Source organism: Chroicocephalus ridibundus, chromosome 1, assembly GCF_963924245.1.
Source record: "Chroicocephalus ridibundus chromosome 1, bChrRid1.1, whole genome shotgun sequence".
NCBI classification, from domain to species: domain Eukaryota; kingdom Metazoa; phylum Chordata; class Aves; order Charadriiformes; family Laridae; genus Chroicocephalus; species Chroicocephalus ridibundus.
Genome location: NC_086284.1, coordinates 33,321,096 through 33,345,622, shown reverse-complemented (window position 1 = coordinate 33,345,622; position 24,527 = coordinate 33,321,096). Strand labels below are relative to the sequence as shown.

The 24,527-nt window shown below is 42.7% G+C and overlaps 1 protein-coding gene across 3 annotated transcripts; it reads left to right on the top strand.

Annotated features, from left to right (window-relative positions):
• The first annotated feature begins 7,281 nt into the window (after positions 1–7,281).
• On the top strand, positions 7,282–24,527 carry CDADC1 (cytidine and dCMP deaminase domain containing 1). 3 transcript variants are annotated; one of them, XM_063334177.1, is made up of 9 exons: positions 7,282–7,406; positions 10,907–11,001; positions 12,551–12,728; positions 13,547–14,125; positions 17,073–17,122; positions 18,386–18,555; positions 19,050–19,239; positions 19,905–19,965; positions 21,276–24,527. In XM_063334177.1, exons 1-9 carry the CDS (start codon positions 7,328–7,330, stop codon positions 21,347–21,349), a joined length of 1,476 nt encoding a protein of 491 aa, XP_063190247.1. In that variant the 5' UTR covers positions 7,282–7,327; the 3' UTR covers positions 21,350–24,527. The 3 variants fall into 3 exon arrangements, with proteins under 3 accessions (XP_063190247.1, XP_063190263.1, XP_063190254.1); XM_063334193.1 differs by having other exon boundaries at positions 7,374–7,406; positions 12,691–12,728; XM_063334184.1 differs by lacking the exon at positions 7,282–7,406 and adding an exon at positions 8,373–8,610.

Below are 24,527 nucleotides of genomic sequence, written 5' to 3'. Positions count from 1 at the left end.
GAGCAACCTGATCTAGTGGGAGATGTCCCTGCCCATGGCAGGGGGGTTGGAACTAGATGATCTTTAAGGTCCCTTCCAACCCTGACAATTCTATGATGCCCAAGCTCTGTGCCATGTTATGGACAGCCACGCTCAGCACCAAAATCTATATTAAAAGCTTGTAGCAGGCACAGCCTGCACAGCACCATGGATCTCAGGCGTCCAACAAAACCCACCATGCCCGTACCCTCACCATGGCCACCTGCAAAGACCATATAGCAGCCATATAGATGGAAACTGAGAAAACAGTGAAGCACTCTTTTTACAGCCACTGGAAAGATTGCTCTTATACTGCAATCCAGGCATAGACAATGTGCTGTTTCAGCCTGTGAGATCGGCTGAAACCCCATCACGTTCCCCTGGTAATGTCCCCAGGACTGGGCTCTCAGAGGGGCTCCTGCATGGAGCAGGTTTCCCTGCACAGCACCTCACTGTCACAAATCATGCTCCTGCCACCACACACTCTAAATGTTTCCCTTTCTACTGTGCATACTTCAGTACACTGCTTTATAAAGCAAGCACTCTGTTGTCTGTTCCGAGGTCATTTATACAGGTTCTGTTTGTGTGATATCCGGGTTGTTATCTGTATCAGAGTTATACAAACAGTTTCTTAAAAGAATTTAAACACATGGAAAATGTTTGCCATTTATCCCAGCCACTTCTGAAAGGTTTATTTTTAATCTTTTACCAAGTCATATTTTGTAACATAAAATCCCGTCGTGACATTTTGATGCCTAGGACACCATCGAGTGTTTGTTGGGAATTAAAAAGTTAATTTGTGTTAATTAACACAGTAGCAATGCCTCAATAAATTCTTGTGTTCCCATCATATCTGCAAAGGTGTGGGTATGCGCATGCGAGTATCTGAAGGAACCTCAGATAGCACTGCAGATTAAATGCATAATATGGGTATAAAATGCAGTTAATATGGCTTGGTGAAAAAACGGTTCATTACTCAGCTGCTGAATATAACCTTAGCAAGGTCCAAAACTGATTGCCTTTCTGGTACCAGAGCAACACTGTGTCTTTACTGTGTCTAAGCAAAGACACCCTCACTATATAGCAACATCTACCCTCTACTGCTCCCAACAGATACACAAACTAGGCACAGGGACAGCTTCATGAGAAAGCAGAGACATCTGAGTTTGTCACGGGGGGGAATTAGACCACGTAAAGAACCACTGCCAAAGGTATCAGCAAAAGTGGTTTTATTGAAGTAAGGCATTATGAAAGTGAGACTTACAGTTTGATAGCAACATTCACTCTTATTACTTACTGCAGAGTATATAATAATGATTCAGACTTACCAATACAAAAATCTTAGTGCACTATAATACAAGGTTATGTGTGATACCAGCCACTTACCAAAGAGCTGCAGCTGGTCAGGGGCCTTTCAGCCTCGAGGAGTAACATTGAGAGATGTCCCAGCTCAAGGGGAGATCAGCGCTGTACAGTCAGCTGCTTAGAAGGGAGAGCTCAAAGGCGGCTCATTCAGGCTGTCATATTTATGTAATAAAGTGGTAGGCTTGTAGTCAAATTACCTGTGATTGAGAAGGTAGTAAGACTCCTTGTGCCCACAACTTCCTTTGTTCCTTGGTAAGTAAGTCTTGGAAGAATCACCTATGCTATTCCTGTGTTAATCACACGGTCGGTGTTACACTTTCCAAGCCCATATGCATCAATACTCACCATGTGACCCGGTTCCTGTGAGGGTTTCCAGACAAGTTGGATTTAGAGAAGTTTTTGGCCTGGTTACGGCCCAGGCCTTTGCTTCCTCTGGAGACTGAACCAAACTACTGCTAATTTGGTCAAGGAGTCGAGTGCACCCATCGCAGAGGTGAAACATGGCAGCTGCAGAGATCAGAGCACCAGCTTGACTCTCAGTCTGGAGCATCAGAACTCCCAGTTTACATTCCATTGGAGCACCAAGCTGTGGCTCAGTGGCTCCAAGCCACCACTCAGTGGCTGAGCTGATGTGTTGCAGATGCCTCTGTCCCTAGGTGAGGGCCTATCCTCCTACAGGTACACAACAACCCTTCTTAATGCAATGCCCTGGAAGGAAGAAATTGCCATCTTCCTTATAAATTGATTTATTTTCCTGTCTTAATTGTTTTAATTAATGTAATTAATTCCTGACTGTTTGCTTGCTTGATTTTATTTCAATTATTAGATTAACAGATTTTTTTCATACTTAACAGACTGATGAGGCTGAAGGACGTTATCTGGTTTTGCCTAACAGCAGCACAAAAGCTTTCTTCTAATGAGTTGTCAAAAAACATATCACCAGCAGAAACTCCTTAAACATGGCTTGCAGAGATAAAACGAGAAGCTTGTTGTACTCGCATGGTACAAACAAATAGCAGATATCTCCTGTATGAACTGACGGGCCTAGCTGTTACAGTGAAGTTTAACAGCTCACTGACAAAACTTTTTAAGAGGAGTGTCCTGTTGTGTTTGGGTTTGTTTGTTTTTTTTAAATATAGAAGGTAAACCAAGGGTCAGAGTGAAACTACTAGAGATGAATAAAGACTCAAAACTCTAGGAATTAAGCACAGTAAGCTCCTCTTACTAGTGTTCAAACAGATGATCAGCTTCATTCTATTTCATTATGCTCCAACTAAGACTTTGGGGTAGGTGTAAAGCATTTGCGTTAAGAGGGTGAATGGTAGTGCAGGAAACCATGTTTCAGGATCTACTATTTGTAGTGCAGAGATGCAGAAAGACACTGCAAAGCAGGTAACTGTGATGCAGGCATCAGTTTTCTCAGCAAATCAACTCCAAAAGAGGTGGTGATAAGGAATGAGATAAGGAATGAGATTCTCAGTCTATGGATACCATCAAGATGAGGGTATAAAAATGTACTGACAGTAATACAAGAAGCACCAGAAAAGCCCAGCAAATTCTGAGTAAACATTGTTATATTGAATGGATATTAACTAGGATAAAACCCTTGAGTTTGTCAGCCAAGACGATCAAACAGCTCCATAGCACTGAAGGTATCACAAGGTACCTTCACAAATGGAAACATGTCAAAGGTCTGAGAACACAATCAATGTGACAATTTGACATGACAACTTCCACAGGACGTTTTGGCAGAGCAAGCTTTAGGAACGGCCTTTCTCTCACCTACCAGATCAAAACATAATACATCAGAGACGTGAGCCTTCCGGGGGCACTTAAAAATGCGAAATCCTAGCAAATGGGTCTGCTAAGTAAAGAAAAAGGCGGGGGGGGGGGGGGAGGGTGTTACGCAATTAATCACTTGAATGAATTGTGTTTTTAAGACACAGATGCAGCAACAAACTGCAGCTGTCAAAAGAAGCAGTAGGTTTTTCCAGCAGAAACGGCCCATCCAGAAATTCTTGCTGACCTGCAAAGTGACATACTCGAAATGGCAGCTCTGAGGCTAACATACCGGTTAACTGGAAAGGCAGAATTGTCTTGAATTGTATATAAGAGGGACAGTGAGCCTAAGAACCCTTTTTCCTCATTATCTTCTTCTACCATCCTCTTCTCTACGGATATTTTGCCAAAAAAAGCACACTTAGTCCCTGGGCAGGGATGCTTTCTGCATTAGGGTTGGTGCCATTCTCCTTTTGACAGATGTTCAGGAACGATGCGGTCTTTCCTGGTCCTGAAGTAAGCGAGCGCCCTCTTCATGCTCCACACAGATGCTGTCATCAGCTGCCCTCTAGCTTTAAACTGCAGCTTTTGGAGCGAAGCAAACAGGAGCAGCAAATCCTTTTGTCCCGATCCACTGAGAGCTTTCAAATTCAAGATCAGAACTCGATGAAAAAACAGCACAGGATGGGACACATCTGTAAGTTGTGCTGCCTCACCTCCTATGAGGAAGACTCCTGCACAGTGAGGTAACTGCAACTTATTGTGAAGTTTATTTACACTTACTTTAGGCTTGCTGACCTCTGAAAACCCCACTTCCATCCCCAGCTGTGAATGGAACCAGTTAGGCACACAAGTCAAAAAACTGTGATCCAAATCAACAAGGTACTTGTGTGAGAAGCTGAGTCTCCAACGCAGTGGAAAAAAAAAACACTACAACATTTGAGTTTGGGTTACCAGGAGATGATCATACTGAAAGGTGTTACCCAACAGATTTAGCTTGCTGCAGGTCTATTTTAATACTAAATGTCTCTCCTCTGTTTTCAGCAATTTGGGAGATTGGTAAGTGAAAATGCACACGTAATTTTGTAGTCTTTCATAGAGACAGGGTCTAGAAAGGAATTTTTCCAAATGGGAAAAAATTTCATCTTAGATAGTCATGCAATAAGCAGTAACTTGAACAGCAAAGGAATCTGGTTTAGGCCACACAGGAAACAAAAGGATCCTCAAAAAGAAACAATTCATAACTTAATTCATGCTCTCATCTAGTTTCTAGACTTATATTGACTTCATTCGAGACTCACAAAAGATTCTATATCGCTTTAGGTCACATCCTCGGGAATCCTTTAAGTCATTTTTAGTCCTTTTAGTCTAGGTGGTCTAGGACTCACTTCTGAAACTCTTCAAGACGGAATTTTATAATCACTGTCTCCAAATAATTATTTTGTTTTTTTATACTTGACAGCACTTTATGGATTTATCTCTGAAAATTTAGCCACAGAGAAGCTTTTACATACCCTGATATTTAGAAAAAGTGGCAGAGACATTAAACAGTCCACCACGAAGGCTCTGGTCAAAATATCCATAGGTCATAGGTAGATGCCTTGATTTATACAGACCATGAAGCTCAGCCAAGGTTACTAATGAAGGCTGATCCCTCTAGACGCCTATGGTGAAAGCTGAATAAACTCTACCAGAGCACAAACCCCACATCCCTCATAACACCAGAAAGTAAAGCATAGTAGCAGAGGCTCTGGTTCTTGCTTCAGCTGCACCATTTGCAACTGAGCTGCCTGTTGCGCAAAATAACTTTCTGGGACCCCCTTCCAGTCTGGCTGACCTGCCGAGGCAGGTAGCTGCAGTCTCCTGGAAGGGTAAACACCACTGAACTCTTAAAACTATATTCTTGGCCACTACACGAGACGGCCAAAATTGCTTCCCAGTTAACCACAGTTGTTCAGAGCCAACACAACCCAAACATCACAGTTTTACAAGCAGTTGCTAGGAGTGGCGAGATGAGGCAGCAGACAAATACCTCTGAGTCAAGTACAAAGAAATTAAAATATATTAAACATGACACTTGCACAAACACCCACAACCATAACTTTCAGGGGGAGATGACTTTCACAAGCATACTTTTGCTGCACTGTTTCCCTGGCAAGCAGTCCAAACTTTGGGGCCAGCACTTCTAAGACAGGGTGATTCGGCCTCTCCATTGAGGCCCAGCTACTTCAGCGCTACCATCGAATGCATCCTGATTTAACGTTCCTGGAAACGTCACAAGGGCAACTTCAGCTGCATTTTCAGATCTTCCTCTGAACAGTCATTATTTCTAACAAAGTTCCCAGGGAGGTAAAAAACCTTCTGGCCTTGAATCCTACATGCATTTCTTCACCAGAGAAAAAGGAGGATAAACCCAAGTTGCAACCTAATTAGGGGACATTAACATCACCTCAGCTGTGCAGCAGATTCGCCTGCTAGTACCTTGTCTGTTTTTCATCTCTCCACAGCCTTGTCCAGAGATTTGACCCATGAACACAAGCAAAAAGTCTGAATTCCTTCTGTGGGCACGGGCTCCTTCTGAAAGCCTGCTCTTGGAGAATTATTTCCTGGAAAAGGATTTGGGCATTTATTTTTAATGACTGCAACATACAGCTGATTCTCCTCCTCTTTTTCTTCACTCCAGACTCCATCTACAGCCCTCCTGGGACCATAAAACTTCATGTACTTTCAACTGATATGTCAACCACTTTCAGGGATGTATCACGTTTCTTCCACAAACCATTGCTTGTTCTTCATAAGTATGCACACCTTTGGGATGAAGTAACTCCCTTGTGTTAAGCTTCAAAATCTTGAAGCTATTGCATACTACAGACCTTTTGTAATTAGTAAGAGTTATCCAGTTAATTATAAGTCATTCTCTTCATAGAAGAGATTAAATATGAAGTCTGGGTATATTATAATTTAACATCCATTAACCTGATAGCCCAGGAAAAGAGGCAGTCAAATCCCACCAAACTAGCTCATCTTTCAGGAGCCCAATGCCTTGATATCCAAGAAGTACATATATCCTTAATTGTTGACTCAAATCAAGGCAAAGATTGATAAACAACAACAAAACACACAAAAAAAAACAGTAACAAAGAAACAGAAAAACCCAACAAAAAAAACCCAACACTTTTCTGCTCTCTTCCAACCTTTGTCTCACTATGGCCTTAGACAGTCAAAGCAGCAAGCCCAGAGCCAATCTTCCACAGTTCGAACATCAATTTATACACGATGAAGCTTTGGTGTCTCTACTGGCTGCTGTCAGCTAGTCACAGCAGCCATAACACATACATTAAAAGATGAAAAAAGATCCATTTTCATAGCTTGCTCTATACAGACAAGGCCTTGCCCACTTTCCTGCACAGATGCAATCATCATATCACAAATCCACACTGGAAAGACACAGTTTCTACCAACAAAACCACCTGGGGAAGCTCCACTCTTGCTCCCCAGAGGAAGCGAGCGGTGTGGGTGACAGGATGGGTTTTGCCGGTGTAACATCTCCCTTGAAGAACGGCTGTGCTGCAGCAACGACAGAAAAGAACAGGATTTTCCACACACTTAACCAAGGCAGTTAAACTAGCAAAACATTTAGAGAGACGATCTCAACAAACAAAAAACCTCACACCACAAGCCACCTGTTTGGCAAACCGGCTGCAGAAGCAACATCTGTGCCGGGGGATCCCTTTTTTGCCTGCCGGCTTGGATTTTCCCCGGGCAGGTCGCCGAGGGCCCGACCCGGGCCCACGCTGCAGGGGGCTGACGCTCGACAACCACCACCGAGACCTCCCGGCTCTCCGCGGGGTGAAACCCCGCTACGGAGAGCGGGGCGGCGCGGTGTATTTCAAGGTTAAAATCCCGCTACAGACGAGAGAACCCGGCGCCTCTCACCGGGAGCCGCCATCGCCGCGCCTCAGCCGCTGGCCCGCCCCCTCAGGACAAGCCCCACCCTCCCCTTCCATTCCGGCTTTCTATTGGCCGAGGTGCCCGCCCGTCAGCGGCCGTTGCCATGCGGACGCCCCCGCCACGGCGACGCCCTGAGGGAGGAGCGGAGGCCGCCATGGGGGCGGGGCGGGGGGGGCACCGGGCGGCACCGCCGGCGGCACCGCCACCGGCACCCATGCACGGCGCAGAGGAGGCGGTGGCGGCGGGGGGGTCGCGGGTGAGCGCGGCGAGCACGCAGACCGACAGCATGGCCGGTGAGCGCCTCCCTGTGCCCGCCGTGAGGGGCCTGGCTGCGGGGCGGGAGGGGAGGGAGCCGGGCCGGGGCCTGCCCCGGCTGTGAAGGAGCCGCAGCCCCGCGGGCGATAACGGCTGGTGGGGAGGGGGGGAGGGTGTGCGCTGACCCCGCCCCTCCGCGGGTGTCTTCTTGCCCACCGGGTGCTCCGAGGTGTTTAACGACATGCCCGGAGCCGTCCGGTTTGTCCTCTCCTCAGGGCGCCGGTGAGGCTCTTCCCTCCGGGGGGCTGGGCAGAGAGCTCCGGCCTACCCCCTCCTTCTCTGCTATTTCACAGAGTGCTCCTGCCCGTTACAGACCGTGCGATAAAGTATTTCCGCGCCCCCCCCCCCCCCCCCCGCTATGCCCCCCGCTTGCCAGCGCTCGTATTCATAAGGCCTTTGGGTAACATATGTTTGTATTTCGCATCCCCCCCCCCATCAAAATGATTTCTTCATCCAGTTCTATACCATATATACTCAATGCGCTTAAAATATAACGTATATAAAACTGCTTGCTTTCTGAAGGGTGATCTTAGTAACTCCTATAGCAGGGCCCAGGTGCGAATTTAGTGGACCGCAAGTTTCTCACAAGGCTGGGGATGCCCAGATGAAGCAAATTTTGATAGATTTCATATATCCCATCGCTGCAGTCCCAGGGGATGTACAGATCACCCCTGGGCTGTATAAATAGCTCTCAGACTGAGGACCATGATAGGCCTCCTTGGTGGGTAAATGGGGTTTGTTTCTTCCTGGTTTTATGAAAATCCTGCTTCCAAGTGAGCAAAGAAAATGAATTCTGAAAATGGTTTCTAGTTTCCTTTTCCCAGACAGCAGAGTGGTATCACTGTTTTCCTCCTCCTTGATGGTGTCAAAGCAGTGTTTGTTTTGTACTTGCAAGATGACTTCTTACAAGTCTGTCAGACTTTCCTCTAGGGACTCCTACATTGCAACCGTGACGTAATCCTGTATCTGAGCCATGTCTGGATGGGCAGTGCCCTGCTCCTTTTTGCTTGCAGGTGCAGGAGCAGCAGGGTTTTCGACACTGGCCTTCACAGCATGCTTTCCCTGGAGCATACTTTGCCTTACTGGAGCGAGATCCCTAATCTGGAGGAATAAAGTCGTACCTTTGTGTGAAGCAGGGAAGCTGTGAGGACTTGATGCACCTGAAAAGAGCGCTCCTTTCATGTACGGTTTTGCTCTCAGTAGCAAAGAGCCTGATTCTTTTTATTTCCCAATCTTCTGTTGCTGCCTTCTAGCTTTTTTCTAGGCCACTTTAATCAGTATTCTCTTCATTTTGTTGAACTTAAGGGGACATTTAACTACCTAAGTCAATAAAGATGCAGATACGTAGATACGATACCTGTGACCACAGGTCTTCCCTTTTTCATCATAATTTTCTCCTACTTCTCATTATAAATTCATAGAATCATAGAATGGTTAGAGTTGGAAGGGATCTTAAAGATCATCTGGTTCCAACCCCCCTGCCATGGGCAGGGACACCTCCCACTAGACCAGGCTGCTCAAAGCCCCATCCAGCCTGGCCTTGAACACTTCCAGGGATGGGGCATCCACTTCTCCGGGCAACCTGTTCCAGTGCCTCACCACCCTCACAGTAAAGAATTTCTTCCTAATATTGAATCTAAATCTCCCCTCTTTCAGTTTAAAACCGTTACCCCTTGTCCTATCACTACACTGCCTTATAAAGAGTCCCTCCCCATCTCTCCTGCAGGCCCCAAGGTTTCATGTCAATTCGCAACAAGAGCTGTGAACTGGTACATTCTTCAGTTTGTTTCCCATGTGTTTGACAGGTCACACTCAAATTAGGTCCGAGAAAACAAACTTGTTTCTGGTGTCTTCTGTTTTAAATCTACTCTGTATGCCAAATTGTAATCTATTTTAGAAAACATGATGATATACATGTGAGTTGGTATAAATTGCATTGTTTATTTTAGCTTGCCATTTGGGAACTGTACATGCATGTGCTGCAACAGGAGTGAACAGGGGCTGTGAGGAGAATGAACTCAAACTCTCATTTAAGACAAATTCTACTTATTTCGATGTGGCTTGCAGACTTACTTTTACAGGGTTTTTTTTTTTAGTACAAGTGATAAAAAATCTTCGTGTCCTCTACTTGCCATGTACATTTCTAGCATACATACCTGATTGTGCCAACCAGGTGCCCCTTGCGGTGCTTGTGCACGGTGGCACAGCATAGCTGGGCAGCCTAAGGAGTAGTGGACAGTGTGGTATCAGATGGTGCTTGCTGAGAGGTCTATAGTTGTTTTCCAAAATCACACTTCTGTGTGAAAAAAAAGCTGCTAAAATACTGTCTGAAAATGGTATTCCAGTCGTGGATTGCATATGTTTATCTGCTGTCCTAATTGTTTGGGTTCACAGACATGTCATTAAACTAACCGTCTCCCCCACCGAAGCAATCTTAGTATCTGATTATATCTCTTCCAAACTGCTGGAACTACTTAAACAAGTATTTTTCTCTGTTCTATTCTTGCCTCTGCTTTTACTCTTTGCAAAAACTTGAAAGTTTGCAGGAAAGGATAAAAACAGAAATAATGCTATTGTCAGACGGCAGATGTGAGACCTGTGGAGGAATACCTGTTCATTACAGCACTCTGCAAGCACCCCTGAAATAGGGACTGGAGCTTTTTCGAAGACTCAATTAACTTCTTGCCCGGTGTGAGGCAAGACAGCTTTACATCTGTAATGGTGCAAGCATTAGTGAGCAATGCCATACTTCCTCCTTTTTCATTTGTGGGACACTCAGTAATGCTGAGCACTGGCCCTCACAGGACAACGTCCAGATTTTGAGTAGAAGCACAACACAGCACAAGGTGGTGGTCCAGGGAGGGATTCTTTGCTACCTTTTAGTTATTTAGTCAGAAGTGACAGCCTGAGAAATAGATTTAAATTTTTGTAAAAATCTAACCAAAATTTAAGCAGTTTGTAAAAATCCAGAAGCAGCTTTCTTCAGAACTGATATAACTGGAAGGTTTCACAATGGCTCGTCCACTTCTGCTGCGGGTGTCAGTGTGCGATCATGATGTGTGCCTAGATATTTTTGCTGTCTTCTGTGGTGAGCCTGAAGCTGAATCACAACCTATGTCTCAAATTTCTGTAAGCATCTGTGAATCATTTGAGCACGTTAAATTATGTGGGATCAGATCTGTGATTTCTGTTCTTCACCTCTCAGTAGAATTAACTGACTGAATTTCAGTGAAAGTTTCATCACTTTCTCTTGTCGCACAAATCTGATCTCTGCATCCAGATGCGAGCATGCTGAGTTGACAGCTACTGCCCTGAAGAGGACAGTGTGGATTTAGCTGCTGTAATAGCAGAAGTGGTTGATGAACTAGCTTCTGTAGCAGCTGTGGTGTAGAAGACTTGGAAAATATTGTTCAACAATGTGGGGGTTCTTGATAAAGATTTTTTAATAAATATTTAATTATTTTTCTTCTAATAACAGGTCAAATGCCAAGACTTTCTAAGGTCAATCTTTTTACTTTGTTCAGTCTCTGGATGGAGCTCTTTCCCTCATCTGAGCAACAGAAAAAATCACAGGTAAAATGTCTATGTTTACTGTTAATTGGTCTTTCTGAACAGATGCTAATAGCTCCTGCAGTGAATTTAACCTAACAGCTTCTACATGACAGATAGTCTATAGGGAAAAAACAAAAAAGACTGATAAATGTTTTTCACATATTTCTTAGAAGTAGAAGAAAGTCCACTAGTGGGAGAAAAATATCAAAATGTTAAATAGCATACGAGTTCTGACAAACTTTGAAAGGCAAGGTATGCCCCGACAGGTGAAGCAAACAGTAAAAAATGCTGGTGAGTATTTTGAAGAGGTTAACAAGGGATGCATGGTGTATACCGTGTACTTCTTAGTATATACTAATTCTAATTTTTAAATCAGTGTGGTTGATTGTGTAGAGATATTCTTTAAAATGTTGATGTTCGTGATTGTAGAAGAGTTCTCTTATACAGTGGAGGTGTGCAGAACTACTTGAAACGTTTGCTGATCAAGAACTTGTAGATAACTACCCTTAATGACAATGAAAAGAAACCGTCCTTGAGAACGGGTCTTCTAAATAGCTGCCAGTTACACTTCAAAGTAGAGGGGCATTTTCAGACTGTCCTGGAACAGGTTGTTTCCTTTTGTGCTCTTTTCCTTACTGTGCTCTTTAAAATGATTGCCACTTTGTGCAGGGCATACTAAGATCCATAGCACATGTATCAGCCAGGACAAGGAAAGATAGGAAAATAATTTGAGTGACAATTAGGCCTAATTTTCTGAGCTTGGTAAGTCCCAGACTAGGTCTGAAAGAGGGATAGATGAGCACCATGCAGACTTCAAAAGCAGTTTCAAATTTAGTAATTCAGTTAGGAGTGGCATTTGGGTTACATGTAGGGCTTTACTACAGCCTCATTTCTGTAACCTCAATGAAATTTAATAATTTACAGATCTAAGGCAACAGTGTTCTGGTAGCAGCAGGATAACATAATGAGATCTGTTTCACCACCTTCATCAAACTAGCCTGTATTCAGTTTCCCTACAATACATCGGAATCCAGATGTAAGAGCTGTTGTCTGTGGTATGCAGACTTTTTCCATGGAAGGTTCTTTAGAACCAGGATTCATTTCTATAAATGAAGAGACAGAAATAAAGCTAGAGAAGCTATTGGCTCCCAGGACGGTCAAGATTAAGACAGAAATTAAATTCAAGAGCATTTCCAGGTGCTGGATGATTCAGAGAGGTTTTCAGCTATAATTGACAGAATTTTCTGTGCTGCTTCTGGGTGTTGTTATGGGCAAAGCAATGACCAGAAAAATCAGGAATTTGCAACAAGTCCCTATTGGAAGTTTGACAGGGGCACACCACTGATTTTAACAGGCACATGTAGAAACCACACCAAAAAAAATCTGCTTGGGGGAAGCGTAACAGAGATTGTTTAATGATTTAATGATATCACAATTTGTACTGAAGACTTATATGCTCTGATCCTGTCTGTGTTACCCAAGGAAGAGCTGTAACACCGCTATGGACTCGATGTTGAAATAATAATAATAATAATAATAATAATAATAATAATAATGCATTTTTCTGTAGGTAAAGAAGAGTGGACTAGTTGTGGTGAAAAACATGAAGATTATCGGTCTTCATTGTTCCAGTACAGACTTGCATGCTGGCCAGATTGCACTCATTAAACACGGGTCAAGACTTAAAAACTGTGATCTTTATTTTTCCAGAAAACCATGTTCGACTTGTTTAAAAATGATTGTAAACGGTAAGCAATGACTGTAGTAGAGTAGAAGTACATGTTATGCTTGTGATCGGTGGTATCAGAAAGCCTGTTTTCTCTTTGGACTGTCCCAATTGTGAATGCCAATCCCTAATTTGTGTAGCCTGCACTGGCATTTTCCACAAGGCTGAGAACAATATTGAATGTACATTTCCTGGAGCTGATGAGCAAGAAATAGGGTTTGCTACTGAGACCCTGTTTCTCTGTGCAGCTATTATTACTGGTGTTGCTTGTCTCTTCGTTGGGATGTACAGCTGAGATTTGCCAGTGCAACCCTAAGCCTGATGACCAGGCCTAGATTAGTACATTTTTCCTTGCTCTCCCATTGCTTGTCAGTGGCACCAGAGGAAGGGTGTTTTTTATGCGTAAATCACAGGGAGGACTTTACGGTTTCCTTTTGCCAAGTGGGATGAAGACAAATGAGATTATTCACTTCCTGAAATGGGATCTGCTGGTACAACCCTTCTGCAAGTATTGTTTTTTTAATCTCAGCAGCAGCTTCTGTTAGTGCTAACTTTTTGTGTGTGGTGTTAATGTATCTGTTGTAGGTAAGATGCAAAATTACACCACCACAAAGCTCTTAGAACTTAGGAAATTCCGATTTTTGCCTATAGTCTGTTTATCAAGTCTGATAAAATCTTGATGCTCGTATATGCTAGCATTTTTGTTGTCTTGATGCTACTGAAACAGCACTCACGACCTTAAAGGAGTAAAAACAGGGTTAGGCAGTAGTGTGTTGAAAATGAGGTTTATGTTCCACTGTGCTTGCATGGTTCCTTTTGCTGCATTGTCTTCTCTTCCAGCTGGGGTGAACAGGATTTCTTACTGGCCTGCAGATCCTGAAATCAGCTTGCAGAATGAGGCATCCAATCCCATGACTACTGACGATGCAAAGCTAGATGCCAAAGCAGTAGAAAGACTGAAGTCAAACAGTCGTGCTCGAGTGTGTGTGTTGCTTCAGCCCTTGGTATGCTATATGGTGCAATTTGTCGAAGAAACTTCCACCAAGTTTGATTTTATTCAAAAAATAGCAAAATCTCAGCCTGACTCTAATACCGACTTTTACACTGCATGTAGACAAGAGAGAATAAAAGAGTATGAAAGTTTATTCCTAATTTCAAATGAGGAAACACACAAGCAAATATTGATGACAATAGGACTGGAGAACCTCTGTGAAAATCCATACTTCAGCAACCTCAGGCAAAATATGAAAGATCTTGTCTTGGTCTTGGCAACAGTGGCTGCCAGCGTCCCTGACTTCAGATGCTTTGGATTTTACAACAGCGAATCACGGCGAACAAATGAAACAGACCATCAGGGTTTGCCCCAAGAAATTGCAAGGCACTGTATGATACAAGCCAGACTACTTGCGTACCGAACAGGTGAGTTGTTACAGCAGTGGAGGAAGAATGGGTCTCCTGAGTAGAGTGAGTTCCTGATTTCAGTCTTACTTCTTCCAAATACTTCTTTGAGCACGTGCTGAATTCCATTCCTACATCGGTGAAACAGGAGCAGCAGTAGTAGTAAAATCTCCACAGGGGTACATAGTATTGTGTGTGAATGCACCGAGCTTTCCAAGGGAAAATCAGGACAGGTATTTCACATACAGTGCTGGCAAAGCCTGCCCTGCCAACATGTCCAACACCTATCCAAAAATAGAATACAATGACATTTAAATTCTTCAAGCTGCTCTGAGGCTCTTTTTTTATGGAGGTTTCACAAGATGTTTCTGTTATCAAATAAGTGCCAATATTTTAAGCATATTATGTACACTTCTTCAGAAAACAGCAGTGAAATAATATCCTTCCAGTAGGGCATAAAGTACAGTTATACTACGCTTCCTAGTTCCAATCTTATTAGTGAAAGTGATTATATATCTGATGGGGGTTTTCTTTGCAAAGATGCTGGAGTTTTGATGTACAGGCGTTCAGGGTGGAAGGGTAGTTATTGACTATCTTTCGATACAGATGACTTCTGCTAACTACTTTATTCTGTCTGGATAGCAATGCAGAAAACTGGTAAGTTCTTCCAAAGAACAGAATATGAAGACTTAAAACTTGGCGGTACTCCTTGGTGATGCTTTTTCATCTAGATAGGATAGTTGCTTTTTAAAAACCCTTGTAAACAAAGAAATAGTACATATTTAAAACTTAAAACCAAACTAATCCCCCAACATACACACACAAAACCAACCAATCAAGTCAGGTGCTGAATGTGCTTATTCAGACTTGGTTATTTGTAAAGGTGAATCTTCATATTTTAGAACAGTTCCCTTTTGTGGTTTGGGTTTGGGGTTTTTTTGGGGGTACCCTCCACAAATTTGGTCACTAAAAGTTGCAGAGGAGATTGTGTTTTCAGAAGTAATTCAGAAGTTTCATGGAACCAGTTGTGAGTCTTTTGTACAATTGCTGTTTTACAGAGCAAGACAGGATGACCAAGCTTGAGTACTCATTCTTGGGGCAGCAAAATTCAGTTTTATCTGTGCTGTTCACCCTGGACTCAGGTCTGGTTTTTGAGCAAACTCTTACTCCACTTTAGTCCTGTAATTAAATTAAAATAAGTAACAGCACACACACATATTTAGATGCTTTACGTTATTATATAGGTGGATATAAGGGGAGCAAGATCACAGGATGTTTTCTATGTTGGCTTAATGTACACCAGTGACTAATAAATACAGAGAATATAAATAAAGTCATCCTCCATAAAACATCTTTGGCAGGAAAGACCCTCTTTAAATGATTGTATATGGGAGTGATACTAAGGATGATGGAAATGGGTAATTGGAACAGCGTCTTTTACAATATTAATCACTGGAAGCCTGAAACATTTTTTCTTCTTGATATGCTCTGTTTTAACTGTTCAAGACTCTCATCAATAACTACTGAGGGAGATTTTCAAGTTCCATAAATATCTTCCAAGTCACATAATGAAAGTTCTGTTCCAGTTTTCCTGTAGTGGTGATAGGAAACACCCCTCAAAATCCGATTGTTAACATTTTGACGCTCAATCAGGCATAAAATATGTTGATATGAATTCAGAGCACAGAACCATAAACTCAAAGAATGGCAGAAATTAAGTAGTTAAATTAAGTAGTAAACAATCATAGAATAGAATCATAGAATCTTCATGGTTGGAAAGGACCTTTGAGATCATCGAGTCCAACCAAACAACCTACAGTCTCTGCCACTAGAGCATGCCCTGAAGTGCCAAATCTAGACGTTTCTTAAACACCTCTAGGGATGGTGACTCAACCACCTCCCTGGGCAGGCTGTTCCAGTGCCTGACCACTCTTTCAGTAAAGCAATTCTTCCTAATATCTAATCTAAACCTCCCCTGCCGCAACTTCAGACCATTTCCTCTGGTCCTGTCATTATTCACCTGGGAGAAGAGGCCAACACCCACCTCTCTCCAACCTCCTTTCAGGTAGTTGTAGAGGGCAATGAGGTCTCCCCTCAGCCTCCTCTTCTCCAAGCTAAACATGCCCAGCTCCCTCAGCCTCTCCTCATATGACCTGGTCTCCAGACCCCTCACCAGCCTGGTAGCTCTCCTCTGGCCACGCTCCAGCACCTCAATGTCCCTCTTGTACAGAGGGGCCCAGAACTGAACACAGGACTCGAGGTGAGGCCTCCCCAGTGCCGAGTACAGAGGCACCATCACTTCCCTGCTCCCGCTGGCCACGCTATTCCTGATACAAGCCAGAATGCTGTTGGCCTTCTTGGCCACCTGGGCACACTGCTGGCTCATGTTAAGCTGGCCGGCCACCAGCACCCCCAGGTCCTTTTCTGATGGGCAGCTTTCCAGCCACTCTTCCCCAAGCCTGTAGCGTTGCTTGGGGTTGTTGTGACCAAAATGCAGGACCCGGCACTTGGCTTTATTAAACCTCGTCCCATTGGCCTTGGCCCATCGATCCAGCCTGTCCAGGTCCCTCTGTAGAGCCTTCCTTCCCTCAAGCAGATCAACACTCCCACCTAGTTTGGTGTTTATGAGAAGGTTTTTATCAGTTTGCCATCTCACACCAGTGAACCTGTCCACATATGTTCTTGGCACACATTTTCTTATCTGATACATGTATTGGTAGCTTCTTAGTATTTGTGAACAAATGTATGTAGCAAGGTCTCAGAATGGCTGGCCTTGCGGTTAAAGCACACCCAGCTTTTGCAGTAGACTTATATGACTTTGAAGCTTTTAATCTTTCTGCATTTCTTTTCTCCTGTCCATGAAGCAACAATGAATGTTATTCCTTATTCTAGGATGTCATATGTTAATGTATAGGTAACTCAGAAGTGCTTTATTTGTTATTTACTGCTAAAATTTTATGTATTTTAGAGGATCATAAAACAGGAGTTGGAGCTATTATTTGGGCAGAAGAAAAATCAGTAAGTATTGAAAAAAGTTACTTTTTCTCACACTAACAATTCATATACTTGTATCTGCTTTGAGTTTGTTATTTTGCTTTAAGTTTATACACGTGTGTTTTTCATACACACACAGCGCTATAGAAAGCTTGGACTTCTCATTCTTTAGTAATTAAGCTAATGACTAGTTCATTGTTACACTGTCAAGATGAAGGGGAAGTATACATGAGTTTAGTAACTACCGCAGTGTCTCTGCCTAGCTTTTCAGTGTGCTTGCTTCCCTCGTCATTGTCAGTTATTCCAGGTGTCCTGGCACTATAAAGTTTTGCCAGAGCTGCTAGTCAGGCAGGATGTACCTGCTCTGCATGGTCCCTCTTTGCAGCTCTTTTTTGGAGAGGTTTCAGTGCAATCAGAGCCTGACAATCACTTTAGGATTTTTAGAATCATAGAATCACAGAATGGTTCGGGTTAGAAGGGACCTTAAAGGTCACCTAGTTCCAACCCCCCTGCCACGGGCAGGGACACCTCCCACTAGACCAGGCTGCTCAAAGCCCCATCCAGCTTGGCCTTGAACACCTTCAGGGATGGGGCATCCACAGCTTCTCTGGGCAACCTGTTTTGTTGCAGTTGAAATGCGGTACTGGCTTTAGCACATTTCTTTTTGGATCAAAGTGATATTTTTCCACAAATAATTTTACTGTGCTTTTTCCCATCCAAACGTAAAGTTTTTATTTCTTTATGTCTCTGATTATGCATGTTACCGATCCCAGGAAGCCTCATTCTTCATGCAACTGCAACATATTCTTCATTTGTTTTTAGCACTTTAATCATCAGCTGCTTATTGCTGTTTTGTTTCTTGTTCTGATTTCATTTGCAGATTGCTACTTGGTCAGCCCGCTGGTCACTGGGTCTGTTGAGAGACAGGTGAAGCACGGTCTCTGTCACATCAGGGACTAACTCCATCTGTCTTTAATTTTGTACATTGCAGAACGGTTTAAAGCCTAAATCCTTCAGACTTTTTGTTCCTGCTTGGAATTAGTATTACTTGCTAAAAGCAAAGCCTCTGAAGTCTGGTGCAGTGTGTTGTCCTCGGTGTTACAGTTTGCCCATGCAGCTCCTATGTACCTTAGTGGAAAAGCTCCACACAGATGTGGAGCTGTTAGCACGAGCCGAGTTCTCTTAACTCGTGTAACTTGGCATGCACTGATAATGTGAAAGCATACATTGCACAACGCTGACTCAGTTTAAATGTCTCCAAATCCGATGCTTTGCTTACTGTTGCAGAGAAGCTGTGATGGAACAGGAGCAATGTATTTTGTAGGCTGTGGTTACAATGCCTTTCCTGTTGGATCTGAATATGCTGATTTTCCTCACATGGATGATAAACAAAAAGATCGGGAAATCAGAAAGTTCAGATACATTATACATGCGGAGCAGAACGCCTTGACATTCAGGTAATGGCTTTATTTTTACCATAGAAAAGAATGAGATGGTTCAGAAACAATTCCATCACAAACGCATGGTGCCACTGTGATGAAGTGTGGATTGCAATCACAGTCTTGTTTATACCTATGATGCAGAACGTGGATGTGCATGGACACAGTCAGCCTCTTTCATTTCTTCAGACTTCTTAAGTGAGCTTGGCTTATAAAGGATATCACTCCAGTGCATGGCAGCTGTCCTTCAGATGCAAGCCACTGCCTCTGCTACCGGCAATTGTTGAGGCTTTCGACAATTATACGAATGGAGAGGTGGGATGGGTGTTTTTTTCACAGATAGTAAAACCAAACCAGATACTGTTGTGTTTGTGCACTTGATTAGGAATAAGTGGCTTCTGAGAGTAGATAGCACAACACTTCTTAGCTTGCTCTTGTGAGGTATCAAGTTTGTCACCTTTCAAAACTATCAAGATATAAACTCTGAAATTCTGTTTTCTGACTGCTTGTAGGTGCCGAGAAATAAAGCCAGATGAGAGAAGCATGATATTTGTGACGAAATGTCCATGTGATGAATGTGTCCCTTTAATCAAAGGGGCTGGTATCAAGCAGATCTATGCAGGAGACGTTGATGCTGGAAAAAAGAAAGCAGACATATCCTATATGAAGTTTGGTGAACTTGAGGGTGTAAGCAAATTTACAGTAAGTCTCTAAATATCCTATATTCTGAAAACTCTGGGCAGCACTGGGGGGAGGACGGAGTGAGCAGTCATCTGCAGCCAGCATAGAGGAGTGTTTTCTTGTGCTGTTTAGTCAAGTGAGTGGAATTGAGAGGTTGCTCTGTCACGACACTGGGGAGAAGTGCTGTGCCATATGCCAGGTGGTGGGGGCAAGTGCGTCTGTTTTCTGTAATTTCCTTGCAGATTTCCCTCTAACTCGTTGCCGTTGTTTGATGTGGTCTCTTCACACTCTGAATTTCTCTCCAAACCTCCCTGTCACAGGACAGCAGCTGATGTGGGAGATCACTGTGTGATTTTGTAGGCCCTTCCAGTAGCTCCTGAAAGAGCTGCGGTGGGTTTGGAAGGTGGCCGAGTGCACCTGTGCTCACGGTGCTCACCATGACAAGCTGCGGCACTGTCAGTTTGAGCAGGCTTGTTTCCCCTTCTCAAAGGTGTAAATGACCATGTATCCCTTAATATCTTTTTATCCTCAAAGCAAGAATGTGTTGGAGGGGTAACCCTTTGTTTCCCACCTCACCCCTAGTCGTGTCTTACAGTGAAGGACTGTAGGCTACTTTTGGTTTTTTCCTCCTTTTGCTCTTTCTTTTGTCTTCTGAATAAGTAAACTTTTTCTTCTTCATTTACCAGTGGCAACTGAATCCATTGCACAATAATGCCCTCGAATTCCATGACCCTACAGCCAGGGAAAGTAAGTATTTTTTCATTAATTCATTTTATGACTGAAGTCAATAAGTAAGATCATGTTTTAAACAAACCTGAATCTCTCTGGTATTGGTCAGTCTTAATTAATCTTGATTTCGATTAGTTAAATTTTGCTCTGAAAACTTCTTTGAGCTTTTTGAATAAATAAACTAATGGTAAGTCGAAACCAAGCTTGTTTTAACAAATGCTTGGCATTGACACACAGGTTACAAAATCTAGCAATGCAGTTATCAAGGTCGACAATATGCTGTTTCGCACATAGATTATTTCCGACTAATCATGTTTTAAATTTTATTCTATAAAGACTTTTTATATTGTGTTCTAGAAGAGTGCCATTCTTTTTGAATAGAAATTGAACTCCTCCAAGTCATTTAAATATGTTCTGCAGAACATTTCAGTGCTTCTTTTATGAAGTAGAATCTATGCCAATGCTTTTCAATCAACATTTATTTTTGTGTGTATATATACACATATATAATACAAAGGCCACAAAATCCTTGTCAATCTGCACCCTGATAGCAAGGGAGCTTCATCTTCTGAAAACAGAGTTTAGATGAGTCTTTTGTTGAAGCCTTTTGTGCTACAAAGGGAACCCACCATTGGCATCTACTGTGAGCTACCAGTCCTTAAAATGTTTCTCATCCAGAGGGGAAAATAATGTGGAAAAAGAAGCTAAATAATTTTTGTGCCTCAAGCATGAAGATACGGAGCGTAAAGATAGGGAGTTGGCAGTTACGCAAAGCACTGAGCACCATGCTGGGAGCATAAAAAAGGCTGAAGGTGGGTTTTGTAGCACACGAATAGCCACGTACTACAAGCTAATTCCTAATATATAGTGAGGTAGATTAGTGGAGAAGTCTCTTTGTTAGCTATTTCCTTATGAGTCAGGGGGAAAGAGGGGAGGGAAGGTCTCAGGAGTAGTGTTTATGGTATTAGTAATCACTGTAAAATGTTAGGTCCTGTTTGTCCCTCTCTCTGGTAACGATTTTTAGGCCCAGCTGGAGAAAGATTCATCCTGGGCTACTTTGTTTGACAACCTTTAACAGGGCTCATTTTTCTAACAGTGTTTTCTTTGAGATGGTATGCTTGCATTTTCAACACTGAACTGTTAAGTTGCTATTTTTCCTTGGTATGTTTCTTTTACTATAATTATTGCATGTTCTTCTGTATGGAGAAGAAGACAAGCTCCCCCCCCCAAGCCCCTCACCCAGTGTTATTCCAGCATGCCTGTATGTGTTGAGTATTTAGACTGCTTACTATGGTATTAAAGTTTCACACGTATTTTTTTTTCTTTAGATGGGGTCCAGAAAACAAAATCACTAGATGACCAGCAACACCAAAACAAGAAACTGTGTCTTGGTCACTATTGAATAATTAAGCACTTCTGCAGTCTTGCTTTGTACGTTTTATAATGCAGCCTGTTTGCACTTTCAAATAAGGAAGAGTTTTATTTATTGTTTGGAAAGTGACTTTTAAATAAGTTTATTTATGATGTTTTAAATGTTTTATGGAATTACCTGAAGGTCTTTTTAATTTAGAAGTTCCTGGAAAAAAAATGCTGCTTGTATTTTCTCTGAAAGTAACTGGGTGGGTAATTATTGTTAACGCATTAAAAAAAATACTGAAAGTTTATTGCTGGTAGATCAGAGTAATAATAAAATGGTGTCTTTTTTGCTTGGTGTATGGATTGGGGGAATGGATTTCTAAGTTCTGAGCTAGCAGAATGCAGAAATAAGCCCTAGTTCTTATTAGTACAGTCATCAAGGGAATCTTGTAGGAAATGGTAGATAGTCACCAGCAATTCCTGTTTCTGAAAGTGGCTTTTGCTTCTCAGTCTGCTTGTATAAAGGAGACAAAGTCATTGGGATGGCAATCATTGTTAGGTAAGTGATTTGGAGATCAAGCTTGTCTCTCATACATACTCTTTTCCAACTACCATAGCAGCAGAGCTGTTCGGTTTTGTGGTATTGCATTGCTGCTCTGTGTTCTTCCTCACGTGCGTCCCATCTGAATTAATGTAGACAAAGATCAGCTTTGCTTTTTCTCAGCTTCTGGATGCAGGCATAAAATAATTTGGTGGTATGCATCTCACTGGCCCCGACATACTGTGTGCAGATTGCTAGTGTTTTGGTTTTGTTAATCTTTGCTAACAGGCTTCTAGGACTATAGAAGCTACTGAAGTGCCAGATTTCCTGTTGTTTCTTAGATAGGATGGAACCAGTGGAATAGCCTGAATCTTTTCAGGTGCCAATCTCTTGGGTGACTACACATGGAGCAAGGGTGACGTTAAAACAGCCAGTGAAACTGCAGTCTAATGTTGTAGCTAGTTTGAGGGGCTGCTGGGTAGGTAACAGGTAAACAGAACAGAGAGTTTACCCAGCAGCTTTTGAGAGGTCACGCTCCTTGTTCTCATCTGTTTGCTGCTTTGAATATGACCTCTGTTTTTTTGTTTTAGCAGATGTTGCAAGACTTTCTGTTCACTCCTCCGCTGAGCTCTCAAATGCAAACACTGTAAGCCTTTTTCTGCTGCTGCTGGTAGAATATAGAAACAGCTTTTTCCCAGTTATTTCATACATCTTGTCTTTGCTGCCCTCTTTAAAGTCTTGGAAAGGGATTCGTGTCTTAAGATGCTGCTGTAAGTTTGGTTTGTTTCTTTTAGGCGTTGGAAAAGGTTGGAACTAGATAGGAAAGCTGTGATCGGATAGCATGCAAAGCATCCTTAACATGGCATTAATTATATAGGGCGTGTTCTCACACAGACCCCAACATCTGCTGCTGGTCCTGTAACTCAAGGTACAGTTCTTGATGCTTGGAGCTGCAGCAAGGAGCTGTGATTCCCCGTGGCTCATAGCAGAACTTCATTCTTGAGTACCTGGCCTTCAGAACTGGGGAATGCTTATATCCTCTTACCGTCATGAGAATTCACTCTGAGTGGAGCTGGAGAAGCAGCTGTTTCTCTGAGCCTGGTTAGACTTGAAGGCTACTCTAGGGCTTCTGGTTGAGTGCGGTGCATGCAGAGTTAGCAGCAGAAATCTCATCGGGCAGCTGGCTGACCTCCTGCAGGCACCACTGTCTTGCTAAGTAGGGTGCGTGCAGCTTCGTTTTCCAGTACCAGGTAGTGGAGGAAGGAGAAAAATCTGATGCTGTTTGTCAGCGAAGGGAAGGATGGTGAAATCCATTTTTGCATCACACCACAAAAGAGTGCTTATTCACAGTACCTCGGGAGGAAATAGCTGAACTGCCACTTCACTAGGTCTTGGAATCTAGTGTGGAGGAACTGGGGTCCTGAACTTGGGGCCAGCAGATCCGGCTGCAAGAGCTCTATGTCTCACCTGTCAGATCCAGAGCCCAGGGCCTGGGAATTACCCTGGATGCTGTACGAACCTCAGAAAGACAGTTTTTTCCTCTCATCAAGGATTATATAGTTTCATTGTTTGTAAATTCCATATGAGGTTAAAGTCAAACATTGGTGTTTCATAAGCAAGATTATAATCTGTTTTTAAATCATAAATATTTTACTTTGGCACTTCTTTTAAGCATCATGTGTTAGAATAATTACTCTTGGCTTTCCTACAGATCAGAGGAACGCTGTCCAAATTAGAGTAAAAAGTCTGCCCCACCCACTGAAACCTTCTTGTTTCCATCATCCATCGGCAGTGCTCTTCTACTTGAGGTACAAGCAGGGAAAAAAAAACAAACAGGGGCAGGTTTAATGCCCCTTCAAGTTTTATACTGATCAGTCAGCTGGTATCAAAATCGGGAAGGAAGTCTGTGTCTTTATAGAAACAGCTGAAATTGAAAAGGCCCTGAAACATCATAGGTGGCCTGGGTACATGGAGGGGTAAATCAAGATAAAAGTCAAATGTCACACACATTAAATAACTACACTTCAGTGAATGCTGCTGGTAACCTGTACTTCCTGAGGAGTTAAGATTTTACCTTTACTTTTTATCGTTTTTTTAAAAGAGGATTTTTGTACAAAACTTCCCATGAGATCTTGAATTGCTTGTACGGCTGATGGCTTGCAAGTCTGGCTTTATTTCTGCCTTGCTGTATCTCTGCAGATTCCTCCAGATGCTCTCAAATTGCTGTAGGCTCTGATTATCAGTGTAACTCTACTTCTTTTAATTCTTGCTGGGATTACAAAGTAGGGTCTTTATCCTGGACAACAGGGACAATGTGATTGGGGTTTCTCTCTGAACCCGTGGACTCTGTAGGCGCTGCTGTGCATGTCATCTGCTTACCAGGGAGAGCCACGGAAGACCGGACATCTCCTGCAGTGCTTATTTTGCAAATGAACTCTAGAATGTTTGTTTCTTCCATAAAAAGAACAATGTATTTAAAATTAAGAAACGCAAAAGCTATATATTTTATATATTGTATGAAATTTCCATATGCATTTTGGGTCTCTTCCATTCATTTCAGAGCAGTCATTTTAATTGCAGGTATTAACTATCAGTAATGATTTGGCCTCTTGACTGAGAATTACGAAAATTCTCTGTTAATTGTCTGCCTTACAGCAAAACATGTTTTCTGCTAATAAATTAA

Excerpts from the sequence above, each read along its gene's own strand:
- CDADC1 (XM_063334177.1), top strand. The coding sequence starts at position 7,328 with ATGCACGGCGCAGAGGAGGCGGTGGCGGCGGGGGGGTCGCGGGTGAGC. Across the intron at positions 14,126-17,072 it reads ACTACTTGCGTACCGAACAG|AGGATCATAAAACAGGAGTT; the intron begins GTGAGTTGTTAC and ends TATGTATTTTAG. Across the intron at positions 18,556-19,049 it reads CAGAACGCCTTGACATTCAG|GTGCCGAGAAATAAAGCCAG; the intron begins GTAATGGCTTTA and ends GACTGCTTGTAG.